The sequence below is a fragment of the Lithobates pipiens genome, unplaced genomic scaffold, assembly GCF_037356315.1.
Source record: "Lithobates pipiens isolate NorthernLeopardFrog02 unplaced genomic scaffold, aLitPip1_a1.2 Scaffold_25, whole genome shotgun sequence".
NCBI lineage: Eukaryota > Metazoa > Chordata > Amphibia > Anura > Ranidae > Lithobates > Lithobates pipiens.
The window spans coordinates 19,153,087-19,168,271 of NW_027507787.1; the positions used below are offsets into that span (position 1 = coordinate 19,153,087).

Here is a 15,185-nt window from a genome sequence, read left to right on the forward strand (position 1 = left end):
TGGCTGCTTGCAATTCCCTGGCTACAATTGATACTTGCAGGGATCACCAATACAGGGGAGCAAGGGAAGTAGCTTTAGTTTAATTTTGACCCTTTACTGACAAAATCACTTTAATGATCAAAAAATTACAATAACATGTTTTCATTTGTACTATGTAACTATGGGGGTTATTTTCGAAAGGCAAATCCAATTTGCTCTGCAGGTGCATTTGAAAGTGCAGTCACTCTGAATCTAAGCCCCTGTACACACGGTCGGAGATTTCCACAACCAAATCTGTCGGATTTTGCCTGTTGGATTTTGTCCGTCGGATCTTGTCCGAAACTGTTGCATACACACGGTCAGACAAAGTTGGCGAAAAAATCCGATCTTTCAGAACGTGATGACGTAATTTCGTTACGATGGGACTACATTCAGGCTAGTAGCCAATAGCTTTGATGTAGGAATTTGATCTGAGCATGCGTGGCACTTGGTCCGATCAAAATTCTCTACACATGATCGGAGTATGTCCGATCAGCCCAGTTGGTCGGGAAATATTTCCAACATGTTGGAAAATTGGGTCCGACGGATATTCCGACGGAATCAGTCCGATGCATACCACACACAGTCGGATTATCAGACGACACGGTCCGATAGGACACATTCCGACAGATTCTCCGACCGTGTGTACAAGGGCTAAGAGGAAGATCTGAAATGAGGGGAAGTGCTGCTGATTTTATCATCGAATCATGTGCAAGCTGTTTTTTATTTTCCTTACATGTCCCCCTCGGATCTACAGCGACTTTACTTCCAAGTGCACTTTCAGTGCAAAGTGGATTTTCATTTAGTAAATAACCCCCTATGTGTACAACTAATGTAAATATATTGCAGAAAATTGACCAAACTGGTAAATAAATGTCTTTAATAATGTGAGATTTAACTATTTGTTGCAAGTTATTTCATTAGCATCACATTTTAGTGTGCTACAAATGAGGTGGCTGATAACAAGTGGTAGTAAAAAGATTGTATCACCCGGGTAACTCTATGGGAACAGAATGAGCTGTATTGCATCTTCAGATGTGGAGAGTATAATAACAACAATAAAAACATTATCTGTGTTATGATTCAGAAGTGCAAAGCTTGATCCTACACATTACATTACATTATAATAACAGCCCACCAAAATCTTATTTTAGAAATCCTGGGTCCTGGTTTGCTGCTCAATTATTTTAGGATTCATCCAACTCTACTTTCCAGATCCAGATTTCACTGCAATACCCCTGAAGGCCTTGTCTCCATGTTTACTGGAGCTTCTGAAATACACTGTAGCTTCTCCAAAACACACTACAACACAGGAAACATCAAGATATATTTGTGCAAGACAGTTGAACTCTGCAATTCTGTTTAGTCTATTTTTGCAGTTTTTTCTTTATCATTTCTTCAAAACCTAGTAGATTAGTGTATTTTTTAATGATTTATATAACCAATTAGTGAAAGGGCTGTCTATTGGAAAAAATAATCACTTCACATAGTCACTGTACATTTAATTGTTCATCAGTACTAAATCATTACACAACTAGTCCATGAAATATAATAGTGAATAAAATTATACATGGACTAATTCATTTTAACATTGTATATAGTTTTCAGGCTTGTCCTGATAAGGTAAGGCTTACAATTGTTTGGAAAAGGTTAACGGTTCTTATTACATGTTTTACAGAAATCTTTTAAAAAGGAAACAGATTTTGGTTCCCAATCAATGCAGTTATAGAAAATAATACTGTGTCATTTGATTGCGAGGCTGCGTTAGGCTCTTGGGAAAACTGCAGTTAGAGGAAAGCCGCTAGAATGTGGCACATTTAAGATTCTCATTTAATAGCAATAATGTTTCTTCCAGAGCAAATATATTGTTACATTGTATTCTTCTTGTAGCTACAATTGTTTTAACAATGAAAAAGTATGGCACTCATTACAACAAACATTTTTGAGCGAAAACGTTAGCTTATACTGTTCCTTGAAAATGAAACTGAAAAATAAAAAAGTGGCCAAATGTTAACATTATTTTACTGCTAAAACAATGACAAAAATGTGTGGCTGTGTAGCAGTAACAGTGGAATTTTTTTTGTTCAAATGTTTCACAGGTTTTTTTTTTTTTTTCATACCTGATAGTTTACAGTATGTTGTCTTCCGGTTTAGCATACTAAATAAATATATTATTGTTCTTATTGAAACTGATATCCACTTTGCTGAAATGTGTGTCTCCGGACTACTGCAAACTCCGGAACCCCAGAAACTTCAATATCTCACCACTGAATGTGTGATGTGTGGGGTTTGTAAACTAATGCCGCGTACACAGGAGCGGACTGTATGGCGTACTTAGTCCGTCATACAATCCGACGGACAGTCCATCATACTTTCGACTGAACGGACTTGACCACACACGGATACCCAAACAGTCCGTCGAAAGCTTGCGCGATGACGTGTACAGCACGTACGACGGGACTAGAAATAGGAAGTCCAATACACAGCAAAGCACCCTTCCGCCGTGTAAATCCTTTCTGGGCATGCGCCATTCTTAGTCCGTCGAACTAGCCTACTGACGAGCGGATTGTCCGCTGAAACCAAAGTACGACGGACAGAATTTCGAAAAATCCGAAATACTTAGTACGCCAGACTGCACGCTGAAAAAGTCAGCTGAAGCCCACACACGAGTGGACTGTCCGCTGAAATGTGTTTCGACGGACTAAGTACTCCATACAGTCCGCCCGTGTGTACGCGGCATAAGTGGCAAAAGCATTTTTAGTGAGTCCATAGTCTGAACTGTGGTTTAGAGTTGGCCCACTGTTATTAAACAAAAATTACAGTTGAACAGAAGCAGTTGCCCACACAGGGGGTTTTCACCGTCATAAACGGCAACAGAAAAAAACAATACCAAGCCACCTGGCTCTCTCTTCAGCAGAATCACTGTTTTTAGATCTGAAACGTTGGCTTTTTGCTGGCCCCTCAGACCATCTTACACAGTGCCTTGCTGTACTCATTCAGCTTTCCCAACTCTCCTTGCTCAGCCTTTTCAGTTCACACCCTGGCCTCTCAATAGGAGATCTCTCGACACCCCAGGCTCTCTCACTCATCTGGGGCACCCAGATTCCTTCAGTCCCCTATCATCTTTCTCAGTCTTCCAGATTTGCTTAGCCATCTCGACTGTCAATGGACTAGGAATCTTTTGTGTCCAGCATGGTGTTCTGTCTCATGAATGGAGCACATCTATTTCCCAACTAGAGCTTCAAACAATGGTTGGGTCCTTCATTATAAGAAGTGCTCACAGCCTGCCCGTCTTTATTCCCACCCAAAAGTATTTGACGTATCCAAACTTAGAAACCCAGTCTTGGAATACCAAAACCCAAAGAAAATCAAAAGATTTGTTTTCTACATTCTAAATCAATATTCCAGAGTCCCTCACACTACATACTTGTGAACCCTGTATCAGACAGCTGGGATAGCAAATACACGTTTATGATGATAAATATATATGCCTATGTAGGTCATTTTTAGCTAATTATATAACTGACTCCATGACCTGGAACATTAACTCTGTCACTGAATGGTATACTGTATGTCACATTTGCCTTTTCTGCAAATGATCCTATCTTGGCTTATTATACTCTGTCAGTGGACCATTCAGTCATGTAAGCACACCATAGTACTAGGCTTATTCCTGCATTTTACAATGGAATAAAGAACAATGAGATCCAAACATAGATCTTTTTCATACAAAATGTATACAGTACAGAAGTTCTTGTACTTCTTTTAGGCGACAGACGTCCTGTAATTTTGTTTGCACGTTTTTGTTCCACAATTCATTGGGTGACAATCGTGGCAAAATCGAGTTGCCATTGGAAGTGACAGGGATCGCACTGACGTCCCGCGATTTGCCTCTATTACGAATCATGGGCAGAATCACAGCAATTCCGTCCCTGGTTCGGATCACTCAGATGTGAACAGAGCATAAAGCTTATTAGTTACTATGCACAGTTACACTCGATTCTTCATGTACCAGTTTTAGTAACCCCCACCATCCCAATTGTGTTTCATGGCAAATGTCCATGTTTTTCTCATTGTCATGGGTTTTGTGTACAGATTGTTTACATGCCCACGGTATTCCAATTTGTTGCAGCTGCGAAATGAAGAGAAGCAACTTTTGAGCATTTCAGGGGTCTGAACAAATGTATAGTCATTTTTTTGAGTAAACTATTTTGCTTCCATCTTATCAGATGCCATCATTTTGAGATTTTGGTGTTTACAAGTTTAAAACTGTTTTTTTTTTTTGCTAGAAAATTGCTTATTACCTCCAAACATTATATATTGTTTTTTTCTAACACCCTAGAGAATAAAATGGCAGTCATTGCTTTTTTTTTTCACATCGTACTTGTGCAGCAGTCTTACAAGCGCACTTTTTTTTAGAAAAAATTCACTTTTTTTGAATAAAAAAATAAGAAACAGTAAAGTTAGCCAAATTTTTTTATATTGTGAAAGATACTGTTACGCCAAGTAAATTGATACTCAACATGCCACACTTCTAAATTGTGCCCGCTCGTGGAATGGCGTCAAACTTTTACCCTTAAAAATCTCCATAGGCGACGTTACATGTTTTGAGTTACAGGGGAGGTCTAGGGCTAGAATTATTGCTCTCACTCTTACGATTGTGGCGATACCTCACACATGTGGTTTGACCACTATTTTTATATGCGGGCTCTACTCATGTATGCGTTCGCTTATGCGTGTGAGCTCGTCAGGATGGGGCACTTTAAAAAAATGTATTTTCTTATTTATTTCATTTGATTTTATTTTTTTCACAGTTTTTTTTTTAAATGGGTCATTTTTATTCCTATTACAAGGAATGTAAACATCCCTTGTAATAGAAAAAAGCATGACAGGTCCTCTTAAATATGAGATCTAGGTTCAAAATGTCCTCAGATCTCATATTTGGACTAAAATGCAATAAAAAAAAGAAAACATTTTGTCATTTGATAAAAATTACATTGAAAAAATGGTCCTTTAAGACGTATGGGTGGAAGTGACGTTATGACGTCGCCTCCGCCCTGCTATGGTATGGAGACGGGTGGGGGCCATCTTCCCCTCACTCGTCTCCATACCCGTGCACAGACAGGTCTCGATCCCCACTTACCGGAGCCGGTGGCAGCGGCAGAGGGCCCCCCTACCGCCGCTGATAGCAATGATCTTGCTGCGAATCTGCCACAAAGACCAACATTAAACACGACCGGCTCCTGAAGAGCTGGATACCCTGGTTGTGGCAGCAGCTACTACCTAGATATCCATCTTCAAAGTGCTGACGTATATGTACAGGAGTCGGTCGGCAAGTGGTTAAGCAGAATTTGTTTTTGTTTTGTTTTTTGCAATTTGCAGCATTTTGCATATGGTTAAAGTTTTCATTAGTAAGAATGATATCGTGCAACAGATATACAACATTTCACCCATTAGAAATGCAGTTTAATATGTTCACATTTTAGTTTAGTGTAGGATTTAGAGGACAGTATCTGATAAATGTAGTTATACAGATGCCTGAAGCTGTTGGAATTTATATTGGAGATACTTGTATGGCAGTTTACTCATCATACGCTTATTGTGTTCGTGGATCAGTAGGTTTCTTTACACAAGTAAGCAACTTTCAGAAGTGTAATGCATCCCAGAGGTTTATTGTGTGAAATAGCCTGACCACAAGGCAAATGATAATAACATAATCTTTTTTTACTTTATTTTTTTGTAGACTCACTACGAATGTGGAGACTACATTATTAGGCAAGGTGCTCGAGGGGACACTTTCTTCATCATCAGCAAAGGAATGGTAAGCTCCCCTTTACCTCTTAGAGGTCCATGCTTCATTTGAAATCATAGTAATGCACTTATGAAATTCTATATCAGTCAAATATTCCCTTTAAGTAGTTTACAGTTGCAGGTTATTGCACTCAACTAATGCTGCTAGTGTGAAGTTTGAGCACATGGTCTGAATTCTAGACAGGGTGAGACATGGTTCAATAAATGTAAAAAAAAAATGCATCTCTAGATGGCTTTAGTATTTATTTGCTTGAATTCCATTTTAAAGACATTCTGTACATGAATTAAACCCACTATGATAACAAAAACAGCAGATCATTATGTGAATATCCTTAACTCCAAGCTGAAGCCTAGCACAGCATCCCTGCATACCACAGTGCAGTAAATGTCTCATGAACCAAAGCGAGACATTGTGGAATTTGGGGCATACCAGACTGAATGCTTTTCAACTTGGGGAAGGTGATTTACAAGAAGGCTCTATCTATGCCAAATACAAGCTAAGGCATCTAAGTGGCCATTCCTTGCCTTGGTTCCCCTTAAAGTGGTTCAAAAGACATAAGGCTTTTTACCTTAATGCATTCTCTTCATCAACCAATTCTTGTCAGCTATACATATGTATACATGCTCAGACAGCATTGTCGATATGGCTGTTGTTGCAGCCATGATCCTGCTATTGTGTTTTTAGAGCATGTGATGGGCTTCAATGTAAAAGTGATTCAAGCAGCTCTACAACCACTCAATCACTTTTTACCCTTGCTACCAAAAGGGTTGTTGTTTTTAACATGTACCTTAGAAATGTCCGCACTGGCCCAAAGTCGCTCATCCATGTCTTTATGGGCCTTGTGCACTGGGCCAAATCATTTGGTGGAGGGGGGATTATGGTGTGGAGTTGTTTTTCCTGGGTTTGGCTTGGCCCCTTAGTTCCAGTGAAGAGAACTCTTAAGGCATCAGCATACCAAGATATTTTGGACAATTTCATGCTCCCAACTTTGTGGGAAGGCCCCTTCCTGTTCCAACATGACTGCGCACCAGTGTACAAAGTGAGATCCATATAGACATCTGGGTATATATATATATATATACACAAACACACTTACAGCATAGTTATAGCATATTGTTTTTTAGAACCCCATCCACATCTGAGCAATGCAGAATTGTTGGCAGAATTGCGTAATTCCTGCCGCAATTCCACATTGCACTAAAATTATGTTAAAATATGCTGTGCGCTTTTTTGTGCCATTCATTGTTAATGTGCATTATCAACGTGTCAAAACACACAACGCTCCATGCCTAAATAAGTTCAATTTGGCTTTTTGGGCCTTTTTAAGTGCATTTTGGTGCAATTTTTTTAACCACTTAAGCCCCAGGCAATTTGGCTGGCCAAAGACCAGACCACTTTTTGCAATTCGACACTGCGTCAATTTAGCTGACAATTGCACGGTCGTGCGACGTGGCTCCCAAACAAAATCGATTTGCTTTTTTTTCCCCACAAATAGAGCATTCTTTTGGTGGTATTTGATCACCTCTGCGGTTTTTATTTTTTGCGCTATAAACAAAAAAAGAGCGCCAATTTTGAAAAAAAATGCATTATTTTTAACTTTTTGCTATAATAAATAGCCCTCAAAAATATATATATCCACTTCAATACAGGGCACTTAAACACCTTCCTGCCCAGACCAATTTTGAGCTTTCAGCGCTGTCGCAACTTTGAATGACAATTGCGCGGTCATGCTACACTGTACCCAAATGAAATTTTTATCATTTTTTTCCCCACAAATAGAGCTTTCTTTTGGTGGTATTTGATCACCTCTACGGTTTTTATTTTTTGCGCTACAAATAAAAAAATACCGAAAATTTTGAAAAAAAAAATGTTTTTTTTTGTTTCAGTTTCAAAACTTTGTAAATAAGTACGTTTTCTCCTTCACTGATGGGCACTGATGGGGCTACACTGATGGGCACTGATAAGGTGGCACTGATGGGCACCAATGTGGCACCAATGAAGTGGCACTGATAGGCGGCACTGATGGGCGACACGGATGGGCGACACGGATGGGCGACACGGACGGACACTGATAGGTGGCACAAATTTGCACAGATGGGCGGCACAGATGGGCGGCACGGATGGGCGGCACGGATGGGCATGGATAGGCGGCACAGGTGGGCATGGATAGGCGGCACAGGTGGGCATGGATAGGCGGCACAGGTGGGCATAGATAGGCGGCACAGGTGGGCACTCATAGGCGGCACAGGTGGGCACTCATAGGCGGCACAGGTGGGCACTCATAGGCGGCACAGGTGGGCACTCAGGCGGCACAGGTGGGCACTCATAGGCGGCACAGGTGGGCACTCATAGGCGGCATCGGTGTTATAGTAATGGATGCCAATCAGTGCCAAACAATAATGCATGCCAATCAGTGATGCCCATTGTGGCCACTGATTGGCATCCATTATGGGCACTGATTGGCACCCATTGTGCTGACTGGCACCCTGGTGGTCTAGGGAGGATTATGGATTTTTATTACCTTTTCCCTGGTGGTCTAGTGGTGTCCCTGGTGGTCCAGTGTGGGCATCCTCGGGGGGGCTGTGCTGATAATCGATCAGCACAGACCCCCCCTGTCAGAGGAGCAGCCGATCGGCTCTCCTCTACTCGCGTCTGACAGACGCGAGTGAGGGAAAGCCGATCACCGGCTCTTCCCATTTACACTGTGATCAGCCGTGATTGGACACGGCTGATCACATGGTAAAGAGTCTCCGTCAGAGACTCTTTACCGAGATCATAGTTGCCGGGTGTCAGACTGACACCCCGCAACAACGATCGCCGCGATGCGCGCCCCCGGGGGCGCGCAGCGGCTCATAATCCTAATCACGTCATATGACGTCCGGTTAGGATAATGAAACCACTTTGCCGCCGTCAATTTGTAATAGGGCGGGCAGCAAGTGGATATAAAAAAAAATTTTCCTCAGTTTAGGCCAAAACTTATTCTTCTACATATTTTTGGTTAAAAAAAAAACACAATAAGTGTATATTGATTGGTTTGCGCAAAAGTTGTAGCGTCTACAAAATAGGGAATAGATTTATCGCATTTTTATTTTATTTTTTTACTAGTAATGGTGGCGATCAGCGATTTTTTTATCGTGACTGCGACATTATGGCAGACACGTCGGACAATTTTTACTCATTTTTGGGATCATTGGCAGTGCGATTAAAATTGCATTGATTATTGTAAAAATATCCATACTCTGTATGGACAGACGATCTGTCAGTTCCCTGCTCGGAGAACCTGCAACTCTGTGTTTACACACACAGCTGCCAGTTCCTCTTGTGCCCTGAGTGATCGTGGGACCTCGGCGGTGATTGAGACTGCTGGGCACTCGCAATGGCTCGGGTAGCGAGCGGGGGAAGCGTGCATATGCCCCCTTGTGGCCGTTTATGCTACCGACGTAGCATAATGGCGATTCACGCAGCCGAGCCATGCTGCCGCAGTACAACTGCAGTGGCTGGTCGGCATGCGGTTAACCTAAGTTTTGCTGAATTTTTCAACACACATTTTGGCGAGTTTTGTTTAGCAATTTTTCATGTGCATTTTGGTGTTTTTTAACATGTATTTTGGTTGATTTTCTTACCGCCATTTTTGTGTGCGTTTCGTAAAAAGCATGTTATGCTTCCAGTGCCATTAATTGTTCATGGCACTCCAAAAGTGGCTAGCAAATGTGCTATTTGTCAAAATACACTTGAAAAAGGAAACAAAATGCAAGTTAAAAAAGTGCCAAAATATGTGCTAAAAGAAACGCCAAAATGTGTGTTACAAACCATACCAAAATGCGTGTTAAAATAACCTGTACCAAAATGTGCATTTAAGCGTCAAAATATGTGTTTAGAAAAGCACCAAAATGCACAATAAAAAAACCCAAGGCAAAGTGAGCGTTAAAAAAAGAAATACAAAACCGGCAGTACTCGCTGTTCTACACAGATCTCAGCTGTTCTTAGAGGAAAAACTTCTCCTCTGTTCTCCTTCTGAGAACAAATGTTCTCCTCTTCATAAACGGTGCCAGAGGAGATGATTTTTCTCTGAGAACTGAAAAAAGATAAATGAGCTCTGTTTAATAAATGTACACCATAGTGTCAAAAAAATGTTTCTCTTATTAGTATTTTCAATTTTATATAATCTTTCTGACAAGCCTCCTAAAACATGTCATCTGAACTGCTTGTTAAAAAAAAAAAAAAAAAATGTTTTCTTATAGATCAACATTGTTAAAAGTATAAATAAAAGCAAAAGTTTTCTTTAGTCTCGGAGTCTCGGATTGCTGACTGTAACACAGATAGATTTAAATAAAATGTTAAGTTTTCACCAGAACAGGGATAGAGTAAAAATCTTCCAGTGGGGATTTTAGATCTGGTGACAACAAGCTTTTGGCTAAGAAGCAAGAAGTATTGGGAAATCTCCGCAATGGGACACAGAGGGCAAAAAAACCTGACAGGGGTCAAAACCCTCCTTTACTCATGTATTGTATAATTTAAAGTATAAAGAGTGGTATCTTTATGGAATAAATGGACAGTTATACCAGAAACTATTTTAATAGAATGTAGTAATTTATGGTAGGTATGACAACTTCTCTATTATTTTCAGTATATTCTACATTCTATCTGTCAATTTGACATTCTGTCTGTCCCCCTGCCTTTCCTGTGATAAAGGTTTGATAAAACGAATTAATCTCCTTGACAGGTGAATGTTACGAGAGAAGACACCCCAGGTGAAGATCCAATATTCCTCCGCACTTTAGGAAAAGGTGACTGGTTTGGAGAGAAAGCTCTTCAAGGGTAGGTTTTTGTAATTTTTTTTCTCAAAATCATTTTTATAAAAAAAAACACATTAGGTTCAATTGGACCATCCTCCTTTTTTTAAAATGTGACCACCATTTTGTCTGAATTCAATCAGATTAAAAAATGACAGTCACATAGCTGAAGATAAAGATCTTTGTGTTGTCTGTGAAGGTTCTCATTTATCCAGGTCATGGTATAGCTTGTAGTAGCTATTTACATTCAACTGGACATGTTTTGTAATGTTGAAGATGTTTCGTAGTTTCTCCAAGTCACTACTTGAGTGTCAGGAAGCTACACCCTAATTTTTATCCACACAGGTAGCGCAGCCAGACACCCTAATCGAACCACCATGAAATGTGTAGGTGTTAAATATCCAAGAACAAGATGGAAGGTGTGAGTTGCATATCGACCCTATTCTAACTACATAATTTCATCCTTGGTGTCAGGAAGTCAGCATAGGTATTAATAGGCTGTCTGTAGTATTCAGCACAAATGAAACTGTCATTTTTACATGAAGCAGCAGGCATCCAGACATAGGATACTATTCATTAGAGGGAACATATCAATTGTGCTGTTTGCAAAAAAAACATAACATTTCTAGGGTTCCACTTTAAGGGTAAATGTAGCCTGCAGATTTGCCAATATTCATGTGTTGTGATTCAAAGCTCCAGATCTACATACATTTGTTTACTTACCTCTAGAAAAAAAGGAGATGTGTTCCACAGTAGCCATTCATGTTTAGTTTATTTCAAAATATTTTTATATAAAATGTATCATTTTATATTCAAGTAGGATCGGGATCTGACTACTATAGACTAGCATCTGTTTATTTTTCTCCATTTATACACAATAACTGTTATTTATTCTGTAAAAGTGTTTAACTTGTATTCTTCACATTCTTCATTCTTCAATTTTGATTATTTGATCCGTTCTCCTTTTTGGAATTGTTTTCTTCAAAGATCAATCGATATTATTTAGTAGAACATAATTTAACTGTCGCCTTGTCAGAGTGCTCCAGGTTTTTAACAGTAGTTTGGAACAGTGGAGTGAACATGAAACAATTGCCTGGCTGATTGAATCTTGCTGCTATGCTCTGGAGTTGCCAGTTTATTGCAAGTTTGAAACTACATCAAACTAAACAAATGTTAGGAGTGCACAGTCTGTTATTTAAAGCAAAAACACATCATCCTATGCAGGTAGATAAAGAACCCCCCCCCCCAGTTTCCAGTTTTTCAAGATTATATATACACACACACACAAACAGGTAGTGGCAAACTGAGCCACTAAAATAATGCCAGTTTCTGATTACCAGGGTGCCTTTTAAGACTTTTCTCAAAACAAACAGCACGTATACTTTTTAGCATTCTGACAGTAGTAAGCCTTTTACTCAGATGGTGGGAAGTAGAGGCTGAGAGGATGCTCAATTCTCCCATGGGCAGCGGTGCAGATGTGATCGCTGAGACCTGTGTTGCTCTGCCCCAGGTGTTTCCGTCCCCGGGTCTAAGTCTCTGGTCCCTTGCTCTGTGGACAATCCATGTCTACCAGGACCAATGTACACATCTCGGCTCCTGCACTGTAAAGAGGAAAGGTTTCGGGTGCAGTCTGCTAAAAGATTTTCCTAAACTCCCCTTTCTCCTCAATGTACTATGGAAACTGTATTGTAAAGGTCCATAAGTTCCATTTTATGATTGATATTTTAGACTACAATTACCATGATCCTCAGCATTCTGCATAGCAGTCCATAGGCTTTCCTGGCTATAGTTCTTTCTCTGCTTACTGGAGATGATAGTGCAACACAGCATCCAGCATACAGTAGCTATAGAAGGTGAAAGTAAAACTGACTGTAAAGAGCACAATGTTTCTTTATCCATGTTTCTGCAGTCCAGCACCTTGCTACATTAGTTTGTTCAGGTAATTCTGAAAACACCTCTTGGTTTTTCTGCACCTGCTGAATCTGAGTAGATGACATGGTCTGTGACATCCTAACCTTTGGTATACCTTCCACTGTTGACATTTCAAATGTTGCTTTCTTCTGAGCGTACCTCCCACTGTTATTAAGCATTGTTTCCAGCTTTCTTGGTGAAATATATAACAGTGGCAGCTGGTGTTTGTTTATTTTTTTTGGGGGGGTGGCAAACGATCCACCCGATGCCAACACCCTCCCCTGTTGGTCAGGTCACATATGGTACCCACCACCCACCCCGGTCAGTCGAGTCACGGGCGACACCCCCCAGATTGGCCAGTCAGTTGGGCCTGGCCCCACACTTACCTCATCTCACGGGCAGCCCTAGGCAGCGGCGGCTTCTCTCTGGGCTGTTCTCTCTGGTTGCTTCCTCGCTTACCCTGCATCTCCTCCCTCCCTTCCTCCTCCTCGTAGCCAATCTGATCGGATCTCCTTCCGCCCAAGGAAAAGTGCTCTGCGCCCCGAGACCACCTTTTTTTGAAGCCTATTAGAGCCTCTGGCTCTTATCACATGCTTAAATAATACCACCCGCCCCATATTGGAATCCATGAGGCTGGCACCCTGCATGTAGATCAGGGAGCCGGATGCATGGATAGGGGAGCTGTTCCTGTGCACCCCTAATGGATGGACCACCACGGTTATAGAACACCCCCTATGTAATGGGTAAGAAGAGACAGGGAGGTGTTTTACGGTCCTAAAACACGGTGTTCTGGATAACGATGATTCATGCAACATTCGCTGACAGTTTTGCATAGTGAGGCAGTGTGAGAAAGAAGCATGAGAAAAGTGGATAATAACCTGGGGAAATTACAACAGAATAACCTGTTGATTTGAGAGCATAAACAGAGCAAGAAATAGACAGGATAGAGCACCATGTTGTAGCCAGCATTTATTCCCATACGCATTGAGAGGGAACTTTAAAAGTGTATCTACAAATATGTGCTTCTCTAAACTATCCCAACTTTGAAAACTGTGTACCTCACAGAGATGGTAGAAGCATAGTAATTTAGTAACATTCACAGGCAACAAAAATAATGACTTTTTTTAATGCAATTCTAAATTAAAATAAGGTTCTGTGTAACCCTCCATCTCCATATTACAATTTATCAAGTCATTAAAAAAAAATTTAATTGTAAAAGGTCTGCTCAGGATTTCATCTGTCTTCATTAAAGATTCCAGTCAGCTATAGAAAAACACTGTTAACTTCATATACAGATTAATTAAACATGAATGAAATACTATGTATTTATATATGTGGCAATAATGCATCAACTTCTTTTTAAATAATTCTCTAATTCAAAGACTACACTACATTGCACAACACTATTCATTTAACAATGATACTCCCTAGTGATAATTATACATGTGCACACTGAAATATTTTCTTTTGGAATTTCATTTTCGTACGGAAAATACATTTATTTAGTTACTCGTGAAATTTGTTTTTATGTATTTTGTTTCGATAAAAATTGCAATCGTCTGAAAATCCTAAATAATTAAGGTTGAATCTGTCATTGAAGGCTGATGGCGTCTGTTGATGGAGCAGCTAAACTGTACGATGCAGCAATTGTTCATTTCCAGTCGAATGTTCCACCTACAAGCTATGGTAGAATTCTAATGTTGTATGACACTAGTAATAATTATATTTACAAATTATTATTACTAGTCAACCGACATTAGAATTCTTCTATAGCCTTTGGGCAGAGCATTTGACCATAAATGTCCACTCGCGGCGATTGCTTCGTCGAATCTTAATGTCAAATCTTTTCTCTCCATGTCGAATAATCTTGGACTAATAGAGTTAGGTTAGGCACATTCAACCTTTTTTGCTATTGTCTCTATAATGTCGAATCTTTTCTCTCTATGTAGAATAATCTTGAACTAATAGAGCTAAGGTTAGGCACATTCGACCACAGGTTCGATGGACACCGATCGCTATGGTCAGCTTCATGTCGAATCTCCTATCTATAGCGAAATGTTGTCGCAACGAAAACAAAAATAAAGCATGTGTTTATGTCGGATCTTTTCGGTTTTCGGATTCTGCACGTTTGTTATCGTTTGTTAAAACGATAATGAAAATACCCGAAATTCAGACGAAAATGCATTCGGACGAAAATGAATGCACATGTCTAGTGATGATGTGATCAGTGTGTTGCTGCTCTTTTTGAGACTTTCCAGTCTCAAACTGAGGTAAATCCAGGCTGTAATGCTCAGCTGTAGTTTTGGTCTAAAAAGAAGCAACAAGCAGTGAAGGACTTATTTAAAGTGAATTTAAACCTGATTCAAACAACTTGAGCTGGGCACATATATCTGCAGTATTTTCTTATCTAAATTCAAAGCACTATGTCCCATAGCTGTCTCCTCCCTAGCTCTGTTTTCAGCCTGATAAGTTCTCACACATTCTTCGAGACGGTAGATAGAAGTATGTGTTAGGGGAGGTTACTTTAAATAGATTAGCATAGCAGTCAGCTTGCCATCTAAGAGCAGACCTCTGCACATTCCTTCCTTCCTTTGCCTATGAGGAGATGGGGTGTGTGCCTTTCCGCCAATCAGCTGCATTGGCTGTATGCC

At 40.2% G+C, this 15,185-nt stretch overlaps 1 protein-coding gene across 2 annotated transcripts in view; it reads left to right on the top strand.

Annotated features, from left to right (window-relative positions):
- PRKG1 (protein kinase cGMP-dependent 1) overlaps nucleotides 1-15,185 on the top strand; it is a 1,414,086-nt gene that overhangs the window by 1,204,050 nt on the left and 194,851 nt on the right. For both annotated transcript variants that reach the window (XM_077454156.1, XM_077454155.1), the window contains exons 6-7: nucleotides 5,762-5,839; nucleotides 10,554-10,648. In XM_077454156.1, the coding sequence (XP_077310282.1) occupies nucleotides 5,762-5,839; nucleotides 10,554-10,648 (173 nt within the window). The remainder of the gene's footprint in view (nucleotides 1-5,761; nucleotides 5,840-10,553; nucleotides 10,649-15,185) is intronic.